Source organism: Rana temporaria, chromosome 13 (assembly GCF_905171775.1).
Source record: "Rana temporaria chromosome 13, aRanTem1.1, whole genome shotgun sequence".
Classification (NCBI taxonomy): Eukaryota; Metazoa; Chordata; class Amphibia; order Anura; family Ranidae; genus Rana; species Rana temporaria.
The window spans coordinates 46,248,231-46,271,796 of NC_053501.1; the positions used below are offsets into that span (position 1 = coordinate 46,248,231).

The 23,566-nt window shown below is 44.2% G+C and overlaps 1 protein-coding gene across 2 annotated transcripts in view; it reads right to left on the reverse strand.

The window, feature by feature from the left end:
* The window catches only part of EIF2AK4 (eukaryotic translation initiation factor 2 alpha kinase 4), a 101,784-nt gene that overhangs the window by 59,966 nt on the left and 18,252 nt on the right, over positions 1 to 23,566 (reverse strand). For both annotated transcript variants that reach the window (XM_040332416.1, XM_040332415.1), the window contains 5 exons: positions 15,754 to 15,866; positions 13,724 to 13,881; positions 10,068 to 10,603; positions 7,730 to 7,836; positions 3,552 to 3,709 (listed from right to left, as the gene is read on the reverse strand). In XM_040332416.1, coding sequence (XP_040188350.1) covers positions 3,552 to 3,709; positions 7,730 to 7,836; positions 10,068 to 10,603; positions 13,724 to 13,881; positions 15,754 to 15,866 — 1,072 coding nt within the window. The remainder of the gene's footprint in view (positions 1 to 3,551; positions 3,710 to 7,729; positions 7,837 to 10,067; positions 10,604 to 13,723; positions 13,882 to 15,753; positions 15,867 to 23,566) is intronic.

Consider the following 23,566-nt stretch of genomic DNA (forward strand, 5'->3'; position numbering starts at 1 on the left):
ACTCAACAAAGCAATGGGCATGAATAAATTCTAAGGCCTCGTACACACGATAGGTTAAACAGAGGACAACGGTCTGATGGACCGTTTTCATCGGTCAAAACCGATCGTGTGTGGGCCCCATAGGTTATTTAACCTTCAGTTAAAAAAAAGCCAACTTGCTTTAAATGTAACCGATGGATTCCTAACCGATAGGTCAAAACCGATCGTTAGTAGGCACAACCATCAGTTAAAAATCCACGCATGCTCAGAATCAAGTCGACGCATGCTTGGAAGCATTGAACTTCATTTTTTTTCAGCACGTCGTTGTGTTTTACGTCACCGCGTTCTGACACGATCGGTTATTTAACCGATGGTGTGTGGGCGCGACCGACCAGCAGTCAGCTTCATCGGTTAAACTATGACAACGGTCCTTCAGACCGTTCTCATCGGAATGGACTGATCGCGTGTACGAGGCTTTAGCCTTAGGCCCCTTTCACACTGAGGAGTTTTTCAGGCCTAAATACCGCCTGAAAAACTCCTGCCCTGCAGTCTCGGTGTGAAAGTCCGAGGGCCTTCACACTGGAGCGGTGCGCTAGCAGGACCGCTCCAAAAAAGCCCTGCTAGCAGCATCTTTGAAGCGGTGTGTTTACCGCTCCTTCCTATTGAAAGCAATGGGAAACCGCGGTATTTACCCCTTTTCGCCTGCTAGCGGGGGTTAAAACCGCACCGCTAGCAGCCGAATACCGCCGCAATTCCAAAGGTATAGTGCCATTAAAAATAGCGGAGCTTTTTCCCGTCAGCGCACCTCCCGCCCCAGTGTGAAAGGGGCCGAAAACCTCTGTGAGGCTTTTATGTCTAACCTGCTAACCAAAGACATGCACTGTACATTTAAAATGATAAGCACTCCGCTTATAGCAAATTTGGAAGGCGTTCAATGGGAGGGACAATTAATTACTTTTGCTACTCAACAATATTAGCCAGCAGAAAAATCCATTTCAATTTTTTTTTAGGCATACAATCAAAATTTACAAACCCTGAGAGTAAAAAAGGCTATTTCTAATGTTTTCAATAAAAACACTGCTTGCATATGGGAAACCACACAATAAGGCAAATCTTTGCAATTTAGTCCCTGCTTAAAACCTGAATGGCAACACTGAGATGTTCCGCAATAAAGGGAAAGCAAGCTTACCTGGAGGCTAAACTGTTCCCTAAAGTGTAAGTTCACCTTTTTTAAAAAAAAAAATGATCCCCGATTCCTGCTGTTCTTACCTCCCGTGATCCTAAGCAGTCCGGGCTCCTCCAAGCCGCCACAAAGTCTGGGGATTTGAAATCCCTGCTGCTTTCTCTCCTCTCTGTCCAGCCCTACCAGTACGGACCAGACGTATTCTGTCCATGTGACGGTGCTTAATTGCTTCAGGCTACATGTACACTACAGGCCTACCCTGACCGCGGGAAACGTGTTTATGCCTCGATTTGTGTTTTTCCACAGCCGGCAGTCACAACGTTCCTATTCTGAACGCGATTCTTTCGTGAGGGAGGTTTAATCAGACCTGTACATTGACACATAGGCCCAGATTCTCAAAAGGAGATACGACGGCGTATCTCTGAGTCTGAGCCGTCGTATCTATGCGCCTGATTCTTAGAATCGCATAGATTTGTATTAGATCCGACCGGCGTAAGTCTGTTACGCTTTTGGATCTTAACTGCATATTTACGCTGGCCGCTAGGGGCGTGTACGCTGATTTACGCCTAGAAATATGTAAATCGGCTAGATACGCGAATTCACGAACGTACGCCCGGCCGACGCAGTACAGATACGCCGTTTACGTTAGGCTTTTCCCGGCGTAAAGTTACCCCTGCTATATGAGGCGTACATGCGGCGTACCAATTTTAAGTATGGACGTCGTTCCCGCGTCGAATTTTGAAAATTTTACGATTTTGCGTAAGTCCTCCGTGAATGGTGCTGGACGTAATTTACGTTCACGTCGAAACCAATACGTCCTTGCGGCGTACTTTGGAGCAATGCACACTGGGATATGTCCACGGACGGCGCATGCGCCGTTCGTGAAAAACGTCAATCAAGTCGGGTCACGAGTGATTTACATAAAACACGCCCCCCTGTTCCACATTTGAATTAGGCGGGCTTACGTCGGCCTATTTACGCTACGCCGCCAAAATTTACGGAGCAAGTGATTTGAGAATACTGCACTTGCCCGTCTAAGTTGCGGAGGCGTAACGTAAATAGGATACGTTACGCCCACTCAAAGATACGCCGCTGTACGTGAATCCGGGCCATAGGCTTTTATGGAGTGGAGTTTAGAAGCTTTGCCAAAAAAACACCAAAAGCTCCTAAACTCAAGTTTAGGAGCTGCTAGCGTACATGAAACCTTAAAGGGGTTGCAAAGGTAAAAAAAATTCCCCTAAATAGCTTCCTTTACCTCAGTGCAGTCCTCCTTCACTTACCTCATGCTTCCATTTTGTTTTCAAATGTCCTTATTTCTTCTGAGAAATCCTCACTTCCTGTTCTTCTGTCTGTAACTCTACACAGTAATGTGCCCCCTCCCTTGGACTACAGGAGAGTCAGGACGCTCTCTACATTGCAGATAGAGAAAGGAGCTATGTGTTAGTGGGCGTCCTGACTCTCTTGAAGTCCCAGGGAGGGGGCGAGCACGACACTCCACACCAGGGAGAAAGCCTCGCATTACTGTGTGGAGTTACAGACAGAAGAACAGGAAGTGAGGATTTCTCAGAAGAAATAAGGACATTTAAAAGCAAAATGGAAGGATGAGGTAAGTGAAGGAGGACTGCACTAAGGTAAAGCTATTTAGGAAAAAAATGTGTACCTTTACAACCCCTTCTTCAGAAAATCTCCACAAACATATCCACGATGTCTACAACATGGAATATTTAACAGTTTGGCTTTAGAACACGATTTTTAAAAATTATAAAATATGGTGCCCGTGGCATCTTTTGGATCCACCTTAATTCTGTACGTGGAAATTTACTTTTCACTTCCCTTTGCACTATATGTTTTTTTTGGCCTGGTCTGGCATGAGGGATCACATCCAGTCTCGTTCCCCTTCCTTGTTCTCTCCCTCTCTATGGTTCATTTTTCCTTTCTTATTTCAATTTTTACTCTCACTATTTTCGATAAAGTGGATTTCATCTACTTGATTCCACCTTCGCTCTAGTGCTGGATGACATGTATTCACTGTCTTTTTATACATCTTCTCAGGGTATTAACCATTAAAATTTGGCGAGATGTTCAATTTAAATGCTACTCAGTTAGATTTGCTGGAACATATGAATGTCCATATACCACACACTGGACCTTTGCTTTATGGAGTTTATTGACGATTGCTTGTGATGCTATAAGCCAGTACTAGGATGTTTTTCTACTGTGTATCAATATCCAATGTAACTACCGTATTTTCCGGCGTATAAGATGACTTTTTAACCCCTGAAATTCTTCTTAAAAGTCGGGGGTCGTTTTATACACCGGCAAATACGGTACCTATATTTGTATTTCCTTTAAAAATCCTTTAACAAATGCAAAAAAAATAAAAAATTACCTTGATAACAGCCCCAAAGGCACCTCTCCCCAGCATCTGTAATTCTTCAAACTCATTGAAGTAGCGAGAAAACTGCGTCTGTGACTCTATGTGGAATGAAGCATTTGCTATACAAACTTGGGGAATGACGGTTTCTGTGCAGTCCACTCCTGTGTAATCTGGGCAAAAAATAAAAAAATAAGGTCCTCAGAACAATTCTACTTTTTTGCATATTGCTCCTAAAATGTACGTTGCATGTATTTCCAAAATGGGACTTTTGAAAAATACCAGTTTTTAAGTAAAGTATAGAATACTCAGAATTCTCTGAACTATCCTTTCGGCCTCACGTCCAATCATTGCCCAACCCTTGTCGCCTCAACATGTACAAAATATGCCCCTTTCTAACCAACCAATGACACCACAAAGCTCTTAGTTCCCTCTCTGGTCATCTCTCACCTCAACTACTGCTACCCTCTCCTCATTGGCTTACCTTTAGGCCCCTTTCACACTGGGGCGGTTTGCAGGCGCTATTGCGCTAAAAATAGCGCCTGCAAACCGCCCTGAAACAGCGGTGCTGTTTCTTCAGTGTCAGAGCGGTGCGCTAGCAGGGCACCTCCAAAAGTCCCGCTAGCCGCATCTTTGAAGCGGTGAAGGAGCGGTGTGTTTACTGCTCCTCCACCGCTTCTTCCCATTGAAAGCAATGGGAAACTGCGGCTGTACCGCCGGCAATGCGCCTCTGCCACGGTTTCCCATACCCTTTTCGCCTGCTAGCGGGAGCAAAATCGCACCGCTAGCGGCCGAATACCGCCGCAATTCCGACGGTAAAGCACCGCTAATAATAGCGGCGCTTTACCGCCACCGCTCCTCCCGCCCCAGTGTGAAAGGGGCCTTACATAGTCTATCCCTCCTCCAGTCCATCATGAATGCTGCTGCCAGACCTTACTAAAAGCTCAGTGCCTGCTCATTCTCTCTGCCAATCCCTACATTGGCTGCCACTCAAACTAATTAAATTAAAAATATTAATAACAGAGCCAGCCACAACTCGGCCCCCAGCTACATCACTAGCCTAGTCTCAAATTATCAACCTAATCGTTCCCAGGACCTCCTGCTCTCTATATCCCACATCACCTCCTCCCATGCTCATCTCCAGGACTTTTCCCAAACCGCTTCCATCCAATGGAACTCCCTACCCCAATCTGTCCCATCATCTCCCTCTCAGTTTGCTTTTAGACGATCCCTGAAAACCCTCCTCTTCAGAGAAGCCTATTCTCCACCTACCTAACAACTGTATTTTAATTTTCTTCATTAGCTCATTCCCCACAGCTATTACCTTTTGTATCACTTGAACCTCCCTTCTAGATTGTAAGCTCTAAAGCAGCAGGGCCCTCCTATTCCTCCTTTATTCAATTGCTTTGTAGCTGTACTGTCTGCCCTGATGTAAAGTGCTGCGCAAACTGTTGGTGCTATATAAATCCTGTATAATAATGCTACACGGTTTTCAGTTTGCACGACTTGTAACTGTATACGAAAAGAATTGGGACTACCATTTCTGAGCTCAGGCTGGAAATGCTAGCTGCCTGGCTATTATGCGTTTATAATTTAAATGACTGCACTACTATCAATGTATTAAATACAGCAACTCACCAATATGTGCTAAATTAGTGCTCTGAAAATTGTGTTATACAAAAGGTTGATAGCACAGCAATGGCATATCTCAATGCAAATAACATAAATATCACAAGAAAATAAAACTTATAGCCACCAATACACATAAACACCATAAGTGATCTGTGTATAAGCAAACACAATAAGTCTCTATAATTGAATATCTCTAAATGTCCATGAACATTCTTATCTTCATTCTCATATAAATGTGGAAATCTTCAAAACACCACCTGAGCCGAGCTTCACACTATACGACCCTACTAAAAGTTCAGATAACATGCAGTTCATAGGAATAATACAACCATTATCAGATTGTTATTCACCTCACAGCCGTATTGTACACATCATATAGTTCTTGGTAGCATGTCAATATCACACCAGGTATGTAGAAGTTTAAAGTGATTGTAAATCCTCAAGGTTTTACCTCACCTTAATGCATTCTGTTCTGCAGCTCCCCCCAGACCCCCCTTTTTCTTACCTAAGCCCGATCAGATCCAGCGATCTGGACGAGCGCAGTGGCTCCAGCCACTGTCTCTTTCCTCATTGGACAGATTGATAGCAGCAGGAGAATGTCTCCTGCTTCTGTCAAAAAAATCCAGTGACACGGGAGCAGGGCAAAGTCCTGGCGTCTGTGTCAATGGACGCAGCAGCGGGACTTGAGAAAGAGCCTCCTGGGAAAGTACTTTTGGTGGGGGAACCTAATGAAGAGGAGAGGGGCCTGGAGCGCCGGGGGGCACCCCAGAACAAGAGAATTGGGGTTGCTCTGTGCAAAACGATTGCGCAGAACAGGTAAGTATAAGCAGGTTTGTTATTTTTATTTTATTTTTAACCACTTAAGGACCGCCTCCTGCACATTTACGTCGGCAGAATGGCACGGCTGGGCACATGCATGTACAGGTACGTGCTGTGCTATTGTCCAGCCGTGGGTCGCGGACGCGCGCCCTGCGACCCGGTCCGAAGCTCCGTGACCCGATCATCGCTGGAGTCCCGCGATCAGTCCCCGGAGCTGAAGAACGGGGAGAGCTGTATGTAAACACGGCTTCCCCGTTCTTCACTGTGGCGGCTGCATCGGTCGCGTCATCCCCTTTATAGGGGAGACACGATCGATGACGTCACACCTACAGCCACACCCCCCTACAGTTGTAAACACACATGAGGTCACACATAACCCCATCAGCGCCCCTTGTGGTTAACTCCCAAACTGCAACTGTCATTTTCACAGTAAACAATGCATTTTAAATGCATTTTTTGCTGTGAAAATAACAATGGTCCCAAAAATGTGTCAAAATTGTCCGAAGTGTCCGCCATAATGTCGCAGTCATGAAAAAAATCGCTGATCGCTGCCATAAGTAGTAAAAAAAATGTTTTTATAAAAATGCAATAAAACTATCCCCTATTTTGTAAACGCTATAAATTTTGTGCAAACCAACCGATAAACGCTTCTTGCGATTTTTTTTTATCAAAAATAGGTAGAAGAATACGTATCGGCCTAAACTGAGGAAAAAAAATGTTTTTTTATATATTTTTGGGGGATATTTATTATAGCAAAAAGTAAAAAATATTGAATTTTTTTTCAAAATTGTCGCTCTATTTTTGTTTATAGCGCAAAAAATAAAAACCGCAGAGGTGATCAAATACCACCAAAAGAAAGCTCTATTTGTGGGAAAAAAAGAACGTCAATTTTGTTCGGGAGCCACGTCGCACGACTGCGCAATTGTCTGTTAAATCGACGCAGTGCCGATTGGCAAAACCTGGTCGGGTCCTTTAGCTGCATTTTGGTCCGGGTCTTAAGTGGTTAACAAGACAGCAAGGAATGCAGTTTAGAGGTATTAGTAATGCGACGGGCCGCCTCATCCCTGGATAAAGTCCATCACCAAGACGAAATGCGTCAAGAGGTGTGGCCAAAACACGTATTGGAGCTTCCAGGAGCTGACGGAGGTTCTGTAGTGCTTGATCATTAATGGGCGGGTGAAAGATGCATGGAGTGGCACATTTGCAATACACACAGAAACACAGGAGCTTACATTCTGATACTTTCTTTATTGGTGCCGGTTGTTGTACCCTAACATGTGAGTAATCATCCAAGGCTTGCTATTTTGTTCTTAAAGTGGTTTTAAATGATAACACTATTTGGAGCATTATATATTTTTCATATAGTGCCTGAAATCTATATGTGTACAATACGGGCTGTAAGGGCAAAGGATAAGCAGAACCAATTTAGTAAGTAGTATTCCCACAAAGTACTTATGTTCTTAAAGTTTACTAGGGCCATGCAATTCTGCGCTTTCAACCTGTCTAATAAAATGTTTAGCTTGCTTGGCTATTATACTGAACTACTGACTTCAATACTTTCAGTCACAGACTTGGAACAGAGAGTGCAAATCAAGAAAGTCAGGAGTGATTTTTGATATGCTTGTTCAGAGTGACTCAAAGCATTGAACCAAGGGGTCAGCATAAGAGATCAACTAGCCTTTTCATAAAGAGAGCTTAGTGCCACTCTGTTTATCCCATAGTCAGATTGCTTTATGGCTCACCCTCCGGACTGTCTTCAGTGAGCGAGCATTGTGGAGGAGGATTGATGAAGCTGTGACCCAACAACTGCTGTGCGCTCCAGCGCTCCTTGTCTTCCAGGCACACGCAACTATTTACAAAAACATACCATTAGTTCCTATGAAGTCATGCATGCATGTATACATGTATGTTCTCATCAGACAACAAAAGCACTGTATTCCAATAAAAAGGCACAAATATCAAAGTTATCAGAGTCCCTTACATGTAATAAAATGACACAGGATTCACAGAGCACTACAGGTTTTTTAAACAACAAGGCTGGGGAGGCGAGGAAAAAGAGAGGAGAGACAAAAGGGCAAGAGAGAGCAGGGGAAGGTGGTGAAACCATGTGAAAGAGAGACCTGGGCTAAGTTCACACTAGTAATAAAAGCAAGCATTTGAGAGATGTTAAAAAGATGTTAAAAACGCCCCTCAAATGCCATAATGCTATTCACACTAGCGACGGGCGCAAGTACGTTTGAGAATCGGCGTATCTTGGTCATTTGCATATTCGACTCGTAAATCAATGGAAGCGCCCCTCTTGCGGCCAGCGTAAATATGCACCACCCAAGATACGAGGGCGTAGGAGACTTACGTCAGTCATATGAAGCCCAAATTCAGGTGTATCTTGTTTGCTAAATAAGGCGCATAGATACGACGGCGCATCCTTGGACTTAAGCGGCGTATCAGAAGATACGTTGGCGTAAGTCCTATGTGAATCCAGCTATAATAGTTTTTTTTGTTTAACCCAGCAGGTTGAATAGAAAGAAAACTGACAGCTCCGGTCGGATCCGCTGTACTAACATTAGTACAGAGATCTCCCCCCGCTAAGCTGTTGTGTTCTGACAAGGGAACAGACCCCCACCAGAACACTCCTGTCAGTGCGCTCAGCCTCGGGAGCCAGTTGGCTGCTGGTTTTCCAGCATGCTCGTCCGACAGGAGTCAGCCAACCGGCTGGCTTCAGGTAAATCGGCTGACACACACACCATCTGAATGTCGGACGTTTTATATTGAACCGGCCAATTTCTCACGAAATTCGGCCCGTGTGTACTAGCCTTTTCTTTACAATCTTTTTTTATCATGATTTAATATGTATTCAAAGTTACTTGACGCTGCGCTGATCTCACACTTTTGTGAATGTTCTGAGGATATGTCACCCACACCTTTGATCCTTTTTCTGGGTGGCTACCTTAAGACATCCCCATATTTGTAGATGATATCGATCAATGCATTTGTATTAAGATGTTGATATTTACAGACTACCTTATTTGTGTGGATATTGTCAAGTGGTACTCACAATTTCAATGTGAATTAATTTTTATATTACTTTTGAAACTTTTGATAATAAAAATATATTCAACCTAATAAGCAGACCATGCATTTTACTGCAAGGTGCACTTTAAAAAATGTTACTTTTATTTTTGAGGCCTGACCATAACAAATAAAGAAAATATATACAACCCAAGGGTCACACTAGTGCTGCTGCATAATCAAGCATTTTCTAGTGCGTGTTTTCATGCTCCATGTTTTCTTAGCGGACACTGGTTGTTCAACACAAAACCCTGCCAAAAATTCATGTACTGTATTTGCTGGCGTATAAGACTACCTTTTACACTTAAAAAAAATGGCCAAAAAGCAGGGGTCGTCTTATACACCGGGACAGCTGCTCGGATGCCTGCTGGATGTGCGGTAATACTCTATGTAGTTTCGGCTACATACAGTATATACCGCTTAGCCAATCCCGGTGAGTGATGTATTCAAATGAATACAGAGCCTGCTCGGATTGGAGTAACAACCTCTGCCAATCCGACCAGGACACATACAGCAGCTTGTTCGGATTGGCTTTGAGAGTCAGAGAGGCGTGGGCTGATGATGTTACAGGCTCTGCCAATCCAAGCAGGCTTTGTATTCATTAATAGAATACATCGCTCGCTGTGATTGGTTCCAGCTCCAGCAAGAATGAAGAAGAATATGGCTCCAGAAATATGAATCGTCGGAAGCCTCGGAAGGGGGGGGGTCGTCTTATACGGTGAGTACAGGCAAAAAAAAAAAAAGTAAAATTAGGGGGGCGTCTTATACGCCCGGTCGCCTACTGAAGTCAATGCAACCAAAAATGAACTATGCTGCACCAAAAGAACCACCTGCACCTCTTCCAAAAATCGCACTGCACCATGTTGCATTGATATGAACAGGCACTGTAGAGCATAAGGAGATTTCCATTGCAGTGCATTGCAGCGTGACACAGACGTAGGAAATTGCAGTAGTGTGACAAGGCGTAGTGTAAACTGGGACATCATGATGAATAAAAAGAAAAGGACTTACTTTTTGAGGAAATCCTGGAAGTCAGCAGGCAACTCACTGGGTACTTTCACTGGATATTCTCTAACCACCTTCCCCTGGCTAAGTGACAGCAGCAAGAGGCCAAGTTTCCATATATCGCCCTTCTTGCCAGTTTTACTTGGCAGGGGGTCCTCGCTGAAACGGACTTTGGTCTGTTCAAAAATGTCCTCTTTGCAGATGTCTGCCAGGCGTTTGGAAAGGCTATAGTCTGTTAATTTGACTTTCTCATCGCTGGTCACCAGCACACCAGAGGCGCATAATACCTTGTGTACAACGGAATTACTGTGCAAATAATCCAAAGCAGAGAGAAGCTGAGATGCGTAACGTCGAAGCTGGTCCACAGGAACCTGAACCTCCTGTGCAAGGAAGCTGGAAAGTTTAGTTCCATTTACATGTTCAACCACAATGCTGACAGAAATGGAATCTTCCTTCTCCTTCACTGTCATGGCAAGATAATGCACAATATTGGGATGATTAAGCTTGGTGAGGGAGCTAAATTCCGTCTCAGTACCTTGAATCTGATGGACAAATAAAAACAAAAGGTGTCACCAGGATTCCCCTATGCCTACAGTTCATCTAAAATACAAAAGTCCTGCATAATTCTGAAAAAAAGGAACACAAGGAAATTCAACTAAACATTTTAACTAAATCTTTAGCCCAATACAGGAAGAATTTTTACATTTTTTAAACATCTAAAAGGAAAGAAATTATTCTATGACACTGATGTGATATATCCTGCCAGCACAGGGTTACAATACCAAATGAATGTTCATTTCTTAAATGGGATCGATGGAGCTACACCAACGTTTAGTGTTACTAAACCCACAACAGTAAAATCAGTCTGTATATGCAGTAAAGCATTCTTGTTATACTCACATGGAAATGCAATTATTTTAGTAAATATAAACGGCTAAATCCCACGCATTATGTCAAAATTCTGTTTGATCCTGTATGCACAGATCCTCCCCTTCTTGCATTGCCCCCAAACATGTCCAGATAAGACATAGTTAGCGGAGTCAGGCTGCACATGCTCAGTTTGGTGTATATTGCTAGAGTTTTTTTTTTTCTTGGGAGAGTGCATGTGATCAGCACAGGGCCAATCAGCACTGTCCAGACAGAGAATCAGGAGTCCTGCATCCTGATAGGACAGCCAGTGCACTGAAAACTCCCCCTACAAGTTTTAACCAGACACCAGACACTGATAGAAGTCACAAGACTACTATATACTGCGGATGAAAAAAGGTATTTAGCAGTTTATATTTACTAAAATAATTGCATTTCCATGTTCTGTGTACTGTGGGAGAACAGCTATAGCGAATGCACGGTCCTGGGTTTAGTAACTTTAAATCTGAATTCCAGGAATTTAGCAACTTTGCAAAAAGCGAAGGCACGCTATGAGTTAAGTCCAATTAGCTGCATGTTACCTCCAGGACTATCTATTATGCACATGTGCCCGGTATTTTACATAGTAGGCGAGGTTGAAAAATAACACAAGTCCAACATATGTGTGTGATTATAGGTCAGTATTATATTCTATATCCCTGTATGTTGTGGTTGTTCAGTTGCTTATCTAATCGTTTTTTTAAACTATCAATGCTCCCCGCTGAAACCACCGCCTCTGGAAGGGAATTCCACATCCTTGCCGCTCTTACAGTAAAGAACCCTCTATGCAGTTTAAGGTTAAACATCTTTTCTTCAAATTTTAATGAGTGTCCACGTGTCTTATTAAGCTCCCTTCCGCAAAAAAAAAGTTGTTTCCCTATTGTGGGGTCACCGTATGGTATTTGTACATTTAAATCATAACCCCTCTCAAGTGTCTCTTCTTCGGAGAGAATAAGTTCAGTGTTTACAATCTTTCTTCATAACTAATATCTTCCAGACCATTTATTAGCTTTGTTGCCCTTCTTTGTACTCGCCCCATTCCATGTACATCCTTCCTGAAGACTGGTGCCCAGAACTGAACAGCATACTCTAGGTGCGGCCGGACCAGAGTCTTGTAGAGTGGGAGAATTATCGCTTTATCTCTGGAGTTGATCCCCTTTTTAATGCATGCCAATATTCTGTTTGCTTTGTTAGAAGCTGTTTGGTATTGCATGCCATTGCTGAGCCTGTCATCTAGTAGGAACCCCAGGTCCTTTTCTATCCTAGATTCCCCCAGAAGTTTTGTTCCTGGGTTTAGAAACACTTTAAAGCTAGGGAATGCAATCTCTAAGATCCCATAAAAGCTTTAACATGTTAATATAATTTCCAAACCCTTTATTTTCAAAAATTTGAAATCAGAATAATACCTCATCATCGTGTTGTGATGGTCCTTGTTCAGGAAATTCCTGTTTTAATGTAACAATGCTCTGTCCCCTTCACGTAATTTTCTAAATCTTCTTTTTACATTAAACTATTGCCACTTTATACCTTTTTGGATCATCTGTATACCACGGTTACATCATAAACTGCACAGTTTCTCCAGTGCTGAGAGTTCAGGAAGGTGGAGATTTCCACTGCAGCCTGTATACATGCCCACATGTGTGGTGTCAATATCATGTGACCTGGCTAGCTCTGATCAACAAGTAAATTTGCTCTCCAGTTTAAAAAGACACAACTGAGCATGTGCAGGCCAGCTACTCTGCCTGTGTTAGCTGGCCTTCCTAGGATAGACAGTGCAGGGAGGGAAGGATCTTTGCATACAGGATCAAGCAGCCTTTTTACACAATGCAGAGGATTAAAGCCCCAGGGACAACTTACACCTACAGGTAAGCCGAGATTAAGGCTTACCTGTAGGTGCTTGCAATATATGTAGCGTAGGTCTCGGAGATATTTGCAATTTTCCCGAGCAACGACTTCCACAGCGCATGCGCCGCCTTGAAAGGGCACGCTGTGCCGTTTCAAGCCGGGGTCATGCCGTGAAAGGCGGGAGTGACGTCACACGACTCTAGTCAGTCAGAGAGTCAGAGTTTGTGGCCCCGGATGAAGAGGGGTGAAGAATGGACGCTCGCTCCCAGCGTGAAAGACGGGGACATCGTAGGCTTCTACTGCAGGTAAGTGTCACATAATGGGCTACTATGCTATGCTATGCTTTACCTTTGCAGGGAAAGATAGAGGAAGTAACACCCATCAGGGTTTACTTCCTCTTTAACCCTTTAAGTTCCACAGTGAGTATAACAAGCATGCTATGCTGCATATACAGACTGATTTTATTGTTGTGGGTTTAATAACACTTTAACACTGAACACCCTTCCCACCCCTCCCAGTCCTGCTGTACTTACAAATCCCCAGACCGCTGGACCACCTGAATAGGCACTGACAGCTTAGCATCCCCAGAGGTAAGTACCCTGGGGAGCAGGGGGATGAAAAGGTATATAGTGTTAGTTCATCTTTTAATTTTCTGAAAAGCTATCAGAACCAGTAAAGGAACTCATCCAAACAGAATGCAGCAGATTGTTACTGAAGACAGGCTTTCAGCATTTAGTTTGTGGATAAGACAGTATTCTGTCATATATATTACAGTATATATTGCAAATCTAATAGGAATTGTTATCTTACAAGTCCGTCAGTCTTTTCCTGCAAGTGGTATGTAAACAGGTTTCCGACAGTTAAACAATCAAAAACCCAGTACAAGGCCACAAAAACAACACTATTTGTACCTGTTTCTTGCATTTGTCCACCTTCTCTTTTTCCTGGGTTGTGAGAAACGTGCCCATCTTCTTTTGCCACTGAAGCACCCATTCATAGATTATGACAAAATGGCCAGATGCCATTTCCAAACCATTGTAGACCGATTTCCCAAGCTGTTCATCTTTTCCTGCATACAATGTTAAAAATAAAATGTGTATATGCCTGAAATCCAGATATAAACAGGTGTCATCTGAGCCATAGAGATCACAGCAGAAATCAAAGTCACTTTTCTTTCCACACTGGCTTGAATACTTTCTGAATAGGTGGGCTGGAACAAAAGTGTAACTCGGGAACTCTGACTTCTCTCTGACTTCAGTTCCATACACATTTGTCCCAGAGCAGACAAGGGGAATTCAGTCACGTTTCTGATCTGCATATCTTCTGGATAAAATACATTTATATATTTTTTTTAGGGCTGTGGAAATTAACTATTAATTCCTCGGTTAATTCTTTTGATCGGTACTCACCCCTCCGTCGGCTTTCCGGGTCTTCAGGGAGTTCCGTTGGAGATCCGGTGACGTCACGGACACCGGCGGGGCTTGCCATGTCCATCTGAAGGGCTCCTTTGCTGTGCCTTCATATATCTACATGCCGGCGGGACCTTACTATCTGCCACACGCAAGGGCTGTTACACTTCCCTCTATCACCCTGGGATTCTACAGCCATCTACTGGGAGTTGTGATAGTTCCCTTCATGGGACATCTACATGCCAATGGACTGATGTTAACCCCTCGTCATTTGGATTCAGCAGTGGTATCGTTGTACACATTTTATACCAGTATCATACTTAGCTACATGTTTTTATGACTGCTTTTTCTACCGTTTGGTATTACTCGCACCATTTTTACAGTTTATGTAGCTACATCGATTTTATCTCCAGTGCAATATTTATTTTGTTACCTACTTGAAGACTATAAAAGTTTTAATGCTATTCCCATCGAGTGCTGCCTTTGTGTGTTTTTTGTATCCCGTTATCCATTTTTCCAGTGGTTGGTAGGTGCACTGGGAATCAGCCTGCAAGGAGATCAGCTAAAAGTAATTGGATCTGTATGTGCGTTATAATTAACCAAAATTAGTCGATTAATCGATAAAAAAAAAAGAAAAAACTAACACGAAAATTGTAATCAGTAACAGCCCTATATTTTTTACAGTTTTGAGTTATTTAAACAATATGCTGCAAATAGGAGAGTAGGCGAAGTCAGGTAGGTAGGCACTGTAGTTTTCTACAAATCCCCTGAAATTACAATCCTGCTCATCCTCATTTTTTGATATCAGCCCTTTACAGGTACTCTGCGGCAGCCGGAAGGAAGTTCACCTCTCCCCCCCTCCCTCCCTGCAATCTTCTGGGACACGTCACAGGTCACATCCGCACCTTGCTGTAAAGAGCGGTGTGGATAACCAATCAAAAAAACACTGGTGAATACTACAGGGCCTTGTTGGCCCTTGCTGTGTAGAGCGGCGTGTATAGAGTGTATAATCAGCCATTGGGAGCAAGCGCGTCTACAGCTGATGAACAGCTGTTCCCGCTCAGAGATTTCCGTCGGCTCGGATTGCGCCTGCGCACTCTGGAGGGAACCATATCGATGGTAGGAACCAGCTCGCCAGAACACCGGGTATAAACTCCCAGTGTGCACGAGGCCTTAGAGACTTCACAGCTAAAAATAATTCCGATGATGCACCTCTCCTTATCGCAGCATACAGACTGCTTAGATGGTGGGAAAAAAATAAAACCCTCCTGTTCATGAGCAAGTTTGAGAATATCAATTATTTTACAACACCTTTAGGCCTGGCTTTAGAAAAAGCATATTTTCACTGGTCACTATAAGTTTCTATGCTCAATAACAAGAAGTATTTAATCAATAAGGCTGTTAAGACAGTTGCATCATTAGTGACAGCTATACAGTATGACAGGAAAACTCTAAAAGTATAGCAGTTACGGTAAGTCACACGTTTTAAGGAAAAGCAAGTTAAGTTACTGTTAGAATTATGAGATACTCACCCAGACATTTCCCTCTGTGTACAACTAGTTGACCAGGACAACCAATGTCAAATGTCAGCACCTCATAGGAAGCTGTACTGTCATCACTACACACAGAGTACTGTCGATCTCGCCTTCAAATAAAAAAAAAGACAAAAGTAATTAACAAGACACAAAGTGGGGAGGATTCTACTGTCCGATAACCCAGACAAACATGGTGCTGGGGAGGAGGGGAATGCTCTTTTTCCACAAATCCAAATATATTTGAAATAACAAAATACGTCAACCACTTTGGTTAAATTACAAGCCATGGCTTGAAAAGACACAAATCATGCAGGAGCACTGGAGAGGCAGGAGCCATGTGAGGCAAGGAAGCATTGTTCTCTATCCATACACAGTGCTGTGTTCTGCTTACAGATATACACCGACATTTGACATGTTCTTTATTTTTTTATTATGTATTGCATATAATATATATATATATATATATATATATATATATATATATATATATATATATATATATATATAGGTGTCAATGCACACAGAGCTTTATATACTATTCATGGTCATTATTTCTTGCCCTCAAGGGATTTATGATCTAAGATCCTGATCTCATATGCACACATACTAGGGCAAGTTTATACAGTAGCCAATTAACCTACCAACAGAGACCAGAGCACCCGGAGGAAACCCACACAAGCACAGGTTGAAGGTAAAAACTTAAAGTGGATGTAAACCCAATTCATGAAATTTGAGCTGGGCACATTTATCTGCAGTATTTTGTTATCTCTCTTCAATTAGCTAAGTCCCATAGCTCTCTCCTGACCCCTTCCTCTGTCATCTGCCTGATAATTCCTGACAAGACACATCAGATAAAAGCAGATAAAAGCAGCCTGACATTTCTGTCAGAGGAGGTTGCTAAAATAGATTAGCAGGGAGCTTGTCCTATTACAAAACACCTCTGTGCTTTTCCGCCAATCAGCAATTTTAGCCATCTTGGCTGTATGCCCAGACATCACACTCTGTGTTAAACCAGGAAGAGAAAATCTCAAAAATCTAAATTGATCTGAACGTTCTAAACAGTATATAAATGTGAAGACAGCAGATATACGTGTAAAACCTGTAGAGAGATTTGGTTCATCCCTGTGTATCACCTGAGGCTGTTTGTTTACTTCACTTGGGGGAATGGAGGGTTTACATCCACTTTAATGCAAATAGCATTTTTGCAAGCATTCCGACTGAGGGTCCCAGTGCTCTAAGGCCGAAGTGCTAACCATTGAGCCACTGTGCTGTCCATAGTGGCTTTGGACCTGTTCTAGTTGACCAATTACAGGTGCTCACTCCAAAGTGATTACAACTGTGTAAGAAAACACATCTTCGTTAATGTATGGCAGGTCCCTTCGCTCACTTCTATAAAGTGTAAGGCCAAAATTACAATTGCAGATTTTTTTTTTATTTTTTTTCATACAAGTTTATGTAATGCAGTCTTGGTTTACACTAAGAACCCATTGTCCCTCAATATTTCAAGAGTTGATCAGTCCCCAAAATGGTAATGGAGAAGTATAGCCAAAGCTTTTTCAGCTATATTTCTCCTGTGGATCACAGGAGTGCAATTCATGTTTGCTAAAGTCACAGAGCCGGTCTAGGCTCTGGAAAGATCCCCACCCAGAAGCCTGAATCACCACCTGGCTCAGCTTCTCAGCGATCCGCTGAGAGGTGAGCCACCCCCTCCACAGCCCAGTGCTTCAGGAAGTGCTGCAGGGGGGAGCAGAGAGATTCTGACTGACAGTCTTACCTCTTTGCTCAGAGCAAAGGGAGAGAACTGATCGATCAGTGGTGTTTGATCCCTCAGGTTTTTATTACAAAGCTGGCAGGGGACAGATGCAGCATCGGATTGATGCTGCTTCCACCTAGGTGAGTATAAATGTTTAGAAAAGCCATACTTCTTTTTTTAAATTAACTATATGCAATTTGGCAGCAAACCTACTAAAGGTGCATTCCACCTAAAACTAAAATTTCTGCTTTTAAAAAGATATCAAAACTATTTTGTATTCAAAGTAAATCTTCTATACTGTTCATACGGATAAAGCGACAAAGAACACCTATGGCACTATATGACTATCAGTATAGGACTTGCTGAATTTAATCAAAGTGATTGGACTCGGCCATGTCAAAATGGTCCTTCATTCAGGTGCAAATGTTGGGGGGAAAAGATTAAAAAAGACCATTTAGATTGAGCAGTCTGTAGGAAAGCAAACTATGGCAAGTAAAATACAGCGAGGGAAAAAAGTATTTGATCCCCTGCCGATTTTGCACATTTGCCCACTGACAAAGAAATGATCAGTCTATAATTTTAATGGTAGGTTTATTTTAACATTGAGGGGCAAAATAACAACAAAAATATCCAGAAAAACACATTAAAAAAAAAAGTTACAAATTGATTTGCATTTTAATGAGGGAAATAAGTATTTGATCCCCACAAATGGGACGGGAAGTCCCTGTACCGCTGTCAGAATACAGCACTATATATAATGTATGTAGCTGATGCTACATACAATTTATACTTTGCTGGCAGCAGCAGCATTTCTTTGAGCATGAGGCAAAGTTATTGCAAACTAGATTCCAAGAGAGAGGATATAGCAAAAAGGGTCTCAAAAAGGCATACCTCAGGGCAAAGCAAAACAAAAGAAGCTCCTTGCTCCATGACCAAAAAACTTCCAAACCCGATCCGGGCATACGATTGATCACACGCTTTTCTGGCCACCACCAGAAGGTGCGTTCCATCCTTCAGAAATAACCAACGTTAGACCTACCGGTAACGGTATTTCTATGAACCTTCCAGGACGGCACCCGAGAGATGATGGCTCCTCCTGCAGGAAACACAATCACATGACAGTTTAAAAGGCCCCGCCCTTCCCCTTGCTCCTCAGTATGCAATAGAGTAATCCTGAACTGGTTCACAAGGGACGTAGTCCTTATCGGTACTTACCTTTTTTCCCTTTCCCCATAGGGTGGGAAGTAGGCCTGCCGTCCTGGAAGGTTCATAGAAATACCGTTACCGGTAGGTCTAACGTTGGTTTTCTCTTACCACCTTCCAGGACGGCACCCGAGAGGATAATTGAGTAATAAACACAGGCCTACCTTCAGGGTGGGACCACAGCTTGTAGCACCTTTCGACCAAAGGCTAAGTCTTGCTGTGACAACATTTCCACACGATAGTGCTTCAGGAATGTATGATGGCTGGACCAGGTGGCCGCACTGCGGATTTGTTCCCAGGAGGCCCCTGCTTTCTCAGCCCAGGAAGTTGCTATGGCTCTGGTAGAGTGAGCCTTGATCTTTTTGGGAGCTGTTGCTCCAGTACATACATAGGCTTTGGATATTGCTTCTCTAATCCATCTTGAGACTGAGGCTTTTGATGCCTGCAGTCCCTTCCTGGGCCCAGCGTGTAGAACTAGTAGGTGGTTAGATCTAAAACTCTTAGTTCTCTCTAGATAAATGAGAAGACACCTTCTCACGTCTAACAAATGAAATTTCTTTTTCGTTCTTTGGTTCAGAACAAAAGGACGGCAATATTATGTCTTGCGTCCTATGAAATAGGGATGCCACCTTCGGCAGGTACAGGGGGTCTGCTCTGAGGGTGATCCTATCTGGCTGTACCCTCAGGAAGGGTTCTTTCATGGATAGCGCCTGCAAATCCCCTACCCTCCTGGCCGAAGTAATGGCTAACAAAAAGGTCAACTTTAATGTTAGAAACTTAAGGGGAACCTCTTCCAGAGGTTCGAATGGGTGTATAGATAACGCCTCTAACACCCTAGTTAAGTCCCAAGGCGGACAATTATATTTTTGGACTGGAGAAACTCTTTCTCTAGCTAACAGAAAACGTTTTATAAGGTCCTCTTTCGCCAATCTTTTATCAAGATAGACTGAGAGAGCCGTTATTTGGACCCGAAGGGTACTAACTTTTAATCCTAAATCTACCCCATCCTGGAGGAAGTCCAGGATAACCGGGATAGAAGTTGAAGCTACCTGTCTTTCCTTACGCCAGGAACAGAAGGTCTTCCATACTTTTTGGTAAATCTTTTGAGTTACTGGTTTTCTGCTCATGAGAAGGGTATCTATGACCTTCTCTGAGCAGCCTTTGCGTTCTAGAATCTGGCGCTCACTAACCAGGCTGTTAGCTGGAAGAATTCCGGCTTTGGATGGAGTACTGGGCCCTGCCCTGCCTGAGGAGATCTGCCCTGTACGGGAGCTTCAGAGGCTCCACCATTGCCATGGCTCTTAGGTTTGCGAACCAAGTTCTTTTTGGCCACCATGGTGCTATCAGAAGAATCTGGCCTGGAGACCTGCTGAGTTTCTGAAGAACTCGCGGAATGAGCGCTACCGGCGGGAAGGCATAGGCCAGCCCGAAGCGCCAGGTCTGGGATAGCGCATCCAGACCTTCCGACTGTAGTTCCCAGGAAATCGAGAAATACCTTTCTACCTTCCTGTTTTGTCTGTTGGCAAACAAGTCTATTTCCGGTTCCCCGAAATACTGGACCAGGTGTTGAAACACCTCTGGGTTCAGTTCCCATTCCTCCTCCCTCAACTTGTGACGGCTGAGGAAGTCTGCTTCTATATTGCTCGTCCCCTTTATGTATATGGCTGAGATAGAGTACTCTTTCTTCTGCCCAGGTTAGGATTTCCCTGGAAAGTTCTAGTAGGGGACTGGACCTGGTCCCTCCCTGGTGACCTAGGTACGCTACTACTGTAGAGTTGTCTGAGCTTACTTGGACTTCTCTGCCTCTGATGTCTTCCTGGAAGGCTATTAAGGCTTCCCCCACTGCTCTGAGTTCTCTGTAGTTGGATGACCTGCGAGCTAGTGAGCTGTCCCATTGCCCCTGCGCTTTTTTCCCCTCCAGGTGGGCGCCCCACCCCCAGGAACTGGCATCCGTGGTAACCTTCACTGGGTTCCACTGAGCCCACGGTCGCCCTCCCCTCAGGTTTTGGGGAGATGTCCACCACTCCAGGGAGGACAGAACCTGGGGGGTGAGTAGTATATCCTGATCTAAGGACTCTTTCCTTTTGTCCCATGAGGACAGGAAGAAGAAGTGTAATGCCCTGGCATGAAGCTGAGCCCAAACCACCGCTGGGATGCTTGCTGACATCAGGCCTAGAACTCTCAGAACATTCCGTCTGGAGAGTTTGGGGTTTTTGATAAGGTTCCCAACTGCTGAGGCTAGTTTTAAAACTTTTTCTTCTGGTAAGAAGAGTCTCTGCTGCCTGGTGTCCACTACGTATCCCAGGAAGGTCTTGACCTGTTCTGGTTTGAGGGAGGATTTTTCTATGTTGATTATCCACCCTAGGCTCTCTAGGAGTGCCATTGCTTTGTTGGCATCCAGCGTGACTTGGGCGGCTGATTTTCCTGAAATCAGCAAGTCGTCTAAATAGGGTATAAGGGATATGCCCTGAAGGTGCAGGTATGCCACCGCTTCTGCTAGGATTTTTGTAAAAATCCTTGGGCTGGAGGTTAGCCCGAATGGTAGTGCTCTGAACTGCCAGTGGAAGGTTTCTCCTTCCACCACGACCGCAAACCTCAGATATACCCGGTGATCCACGTGGATTGGCACGTGGAGATAGGCATCTCTGAGATCTAGGGTCACCAAGAAGGCCTCCTTCATGAGGTTCTTTCTTACCGAATAAATACTTTCCATAGTAAACTTTTTTGTATTCCAGAAACTTGTTCAGGTTTCTCAAGTTTACTATTAGACGGTATTTCCCGGAGGGTTTTCGTACTACGAAAATATGGGAATAAAATCCCTGGTACTGCTGAGCTTTTGGTACTGGTACTACCACTAGTTGTTTGGCTAACTCCTGTATGCCCTCCAAAAGGGCAGACCTTTTCAGAGTATCCCTGGGAAGGTGAGTAATGGTGATCATGGTGGGGGGTGTAGCCAGAAATTCTAGGCGATAGCCTTTTTGAATTATTTGGCAGATGTAATGACTGTTCGAAATTCTCTCCCATTGAGGGAGGAATTGAGATAGTCGACCCCCCACTCTGACCTCGCCGTCACTTGGACGGTTTGTCGCTGGGTTTTGGAGGAGGGAAAAGGAGGTTGTTCTTCCTGTTCCCTTTGCCAAAGTTCCAACGCCTAAAAGGTTCCTTTTTGGCTTTCTGTCTACCCTGCCCCTGGGGGCCTCGAAAAGTTTTCTTGAAACCTTCTTTTTTAGGTTTAACTGGAAATTTTTTACCTTTTTCTGATGACCTAGCAAGGACATCCTCCAGGTCTTTCCCAAACAACAGGGAACCTTGGAAGGGGATGCCACAGAGTTTTCCCTTGGATGTAGCATCTCCTTCCCAGGCCTTGATCCAAACTGCCCTCCTAGTGGAGTTAATGAGGGCTGCTGTCTTGGCTGCTGCCCTTGCAGATTCCGTAGCTGCATCTGCTAGTTAAGCAATCGCCTTCCTTACCCCTGTAAGTGACTCAACTACCTCCTCCGCCTCTGAATTCTGGGCGAGGTGGTCGGTGAGTGTCTCTACCCAAACATCTGTATTCCTAGCTACACATGCTGCTGCTAAGGCTGGGCTTAGTGCTGCCGCATTGGCCTCCCAGGCTTTTCTAAGGAGAGACTCTGCTCTACGGTCCATCACATCCTTGATGTTACCCGCATCCTCAAAGGAGAGATCAGACAATTTAGTGACTTGCGACAAAGCCGCATCAAGTCTAGGAAGCTTAAAAAAGACTTCCTCATCTTCCTGGGAGAAGGGGAACCTTCTTTTCCAGGTTTTTTGTTTGATTATTCTCCTTTCAGGGTCTCTCCACTCCTGAAGGACTAACTCCTTGAGGGATTTGTGCAGGGGGAATACTTTAGATTGAGCGTCACTCAGGCCCCTATAAACTTTATCCTGTGCTGAGGTAGGTTTAGGGGTCTCAGGAATTTCCTCTGTGGCGTAGATAGCCTGGAGGAGACTCTCTAGATCTTCTACAGCAAAGAGGTGTTTTCTTGGACGTGTGTCCTCCTGAGACTGACTAATGGAGTCTCCATCTACCTCTCCTGAGCTGTGCCTAGACCTAGGTAGACTGACTACCTCACTTTCTTCACCGTCTGCTTCCCCCAGAGGGGGAATCTGTGAAGGTGTAAAGAAAACGCTTGGGCCCCTCGAAAAGGGGGTCTCCTGAGAGGAAGTGCCTTCCTTAGGGGTAAGTTCCTCTGTTTCAGTCTGTGCCGACTGCCCGGCTGCCTCCCGAAAGGCTTTAACTGTTGCTAACATTTCTGTTTGCATGGATGAGAGAAAGCTCTTCATCATGGCAGCAGCCTCCTTTCCCGCCAGTATATTAATACATTTATAGCAGAAAGGTTTTGTGTAGGACTTGGGGAGCTTCTCTCTACAATTCCCACACTTTTTAGAGGAACTATGCCCTGTAGCGGAAGGAGACTGAGCTGAGGCCTCCTGGGGTCCGCTGGGGGTTTCTGAAAGACATGAAATATACATTTAAATTGCCTTTTTCCCCCAAGACTGCTGGCTGTACTGGGGAGGGGAGGAAGTGGACGAGAAGGGACCAGATCCTGCTCCGGTCGTTCCCTAAAAGTTTGGGAACTCTCACCGCTTCCCCCCTCCCTTTCCAGGGGGATTGGTACTTACCGCCCCCCGACCTGGATCTGCCAGCGGTCGTGTCGGTCTTTCCATCCTCTTCCATGAGGAGGGTGACTCGGTCCTGGCTGTCGGTACTCCTGTACTGGTCACCGCAAGCTGACCCGTCCACCACCCACGCTGTCTCCTCGCTCCACTGGGAACTTCCGGGTTACGCCGTCCGGAACCGCCCACTTCCTGTGATGCAGTTCCTGTCTCAGA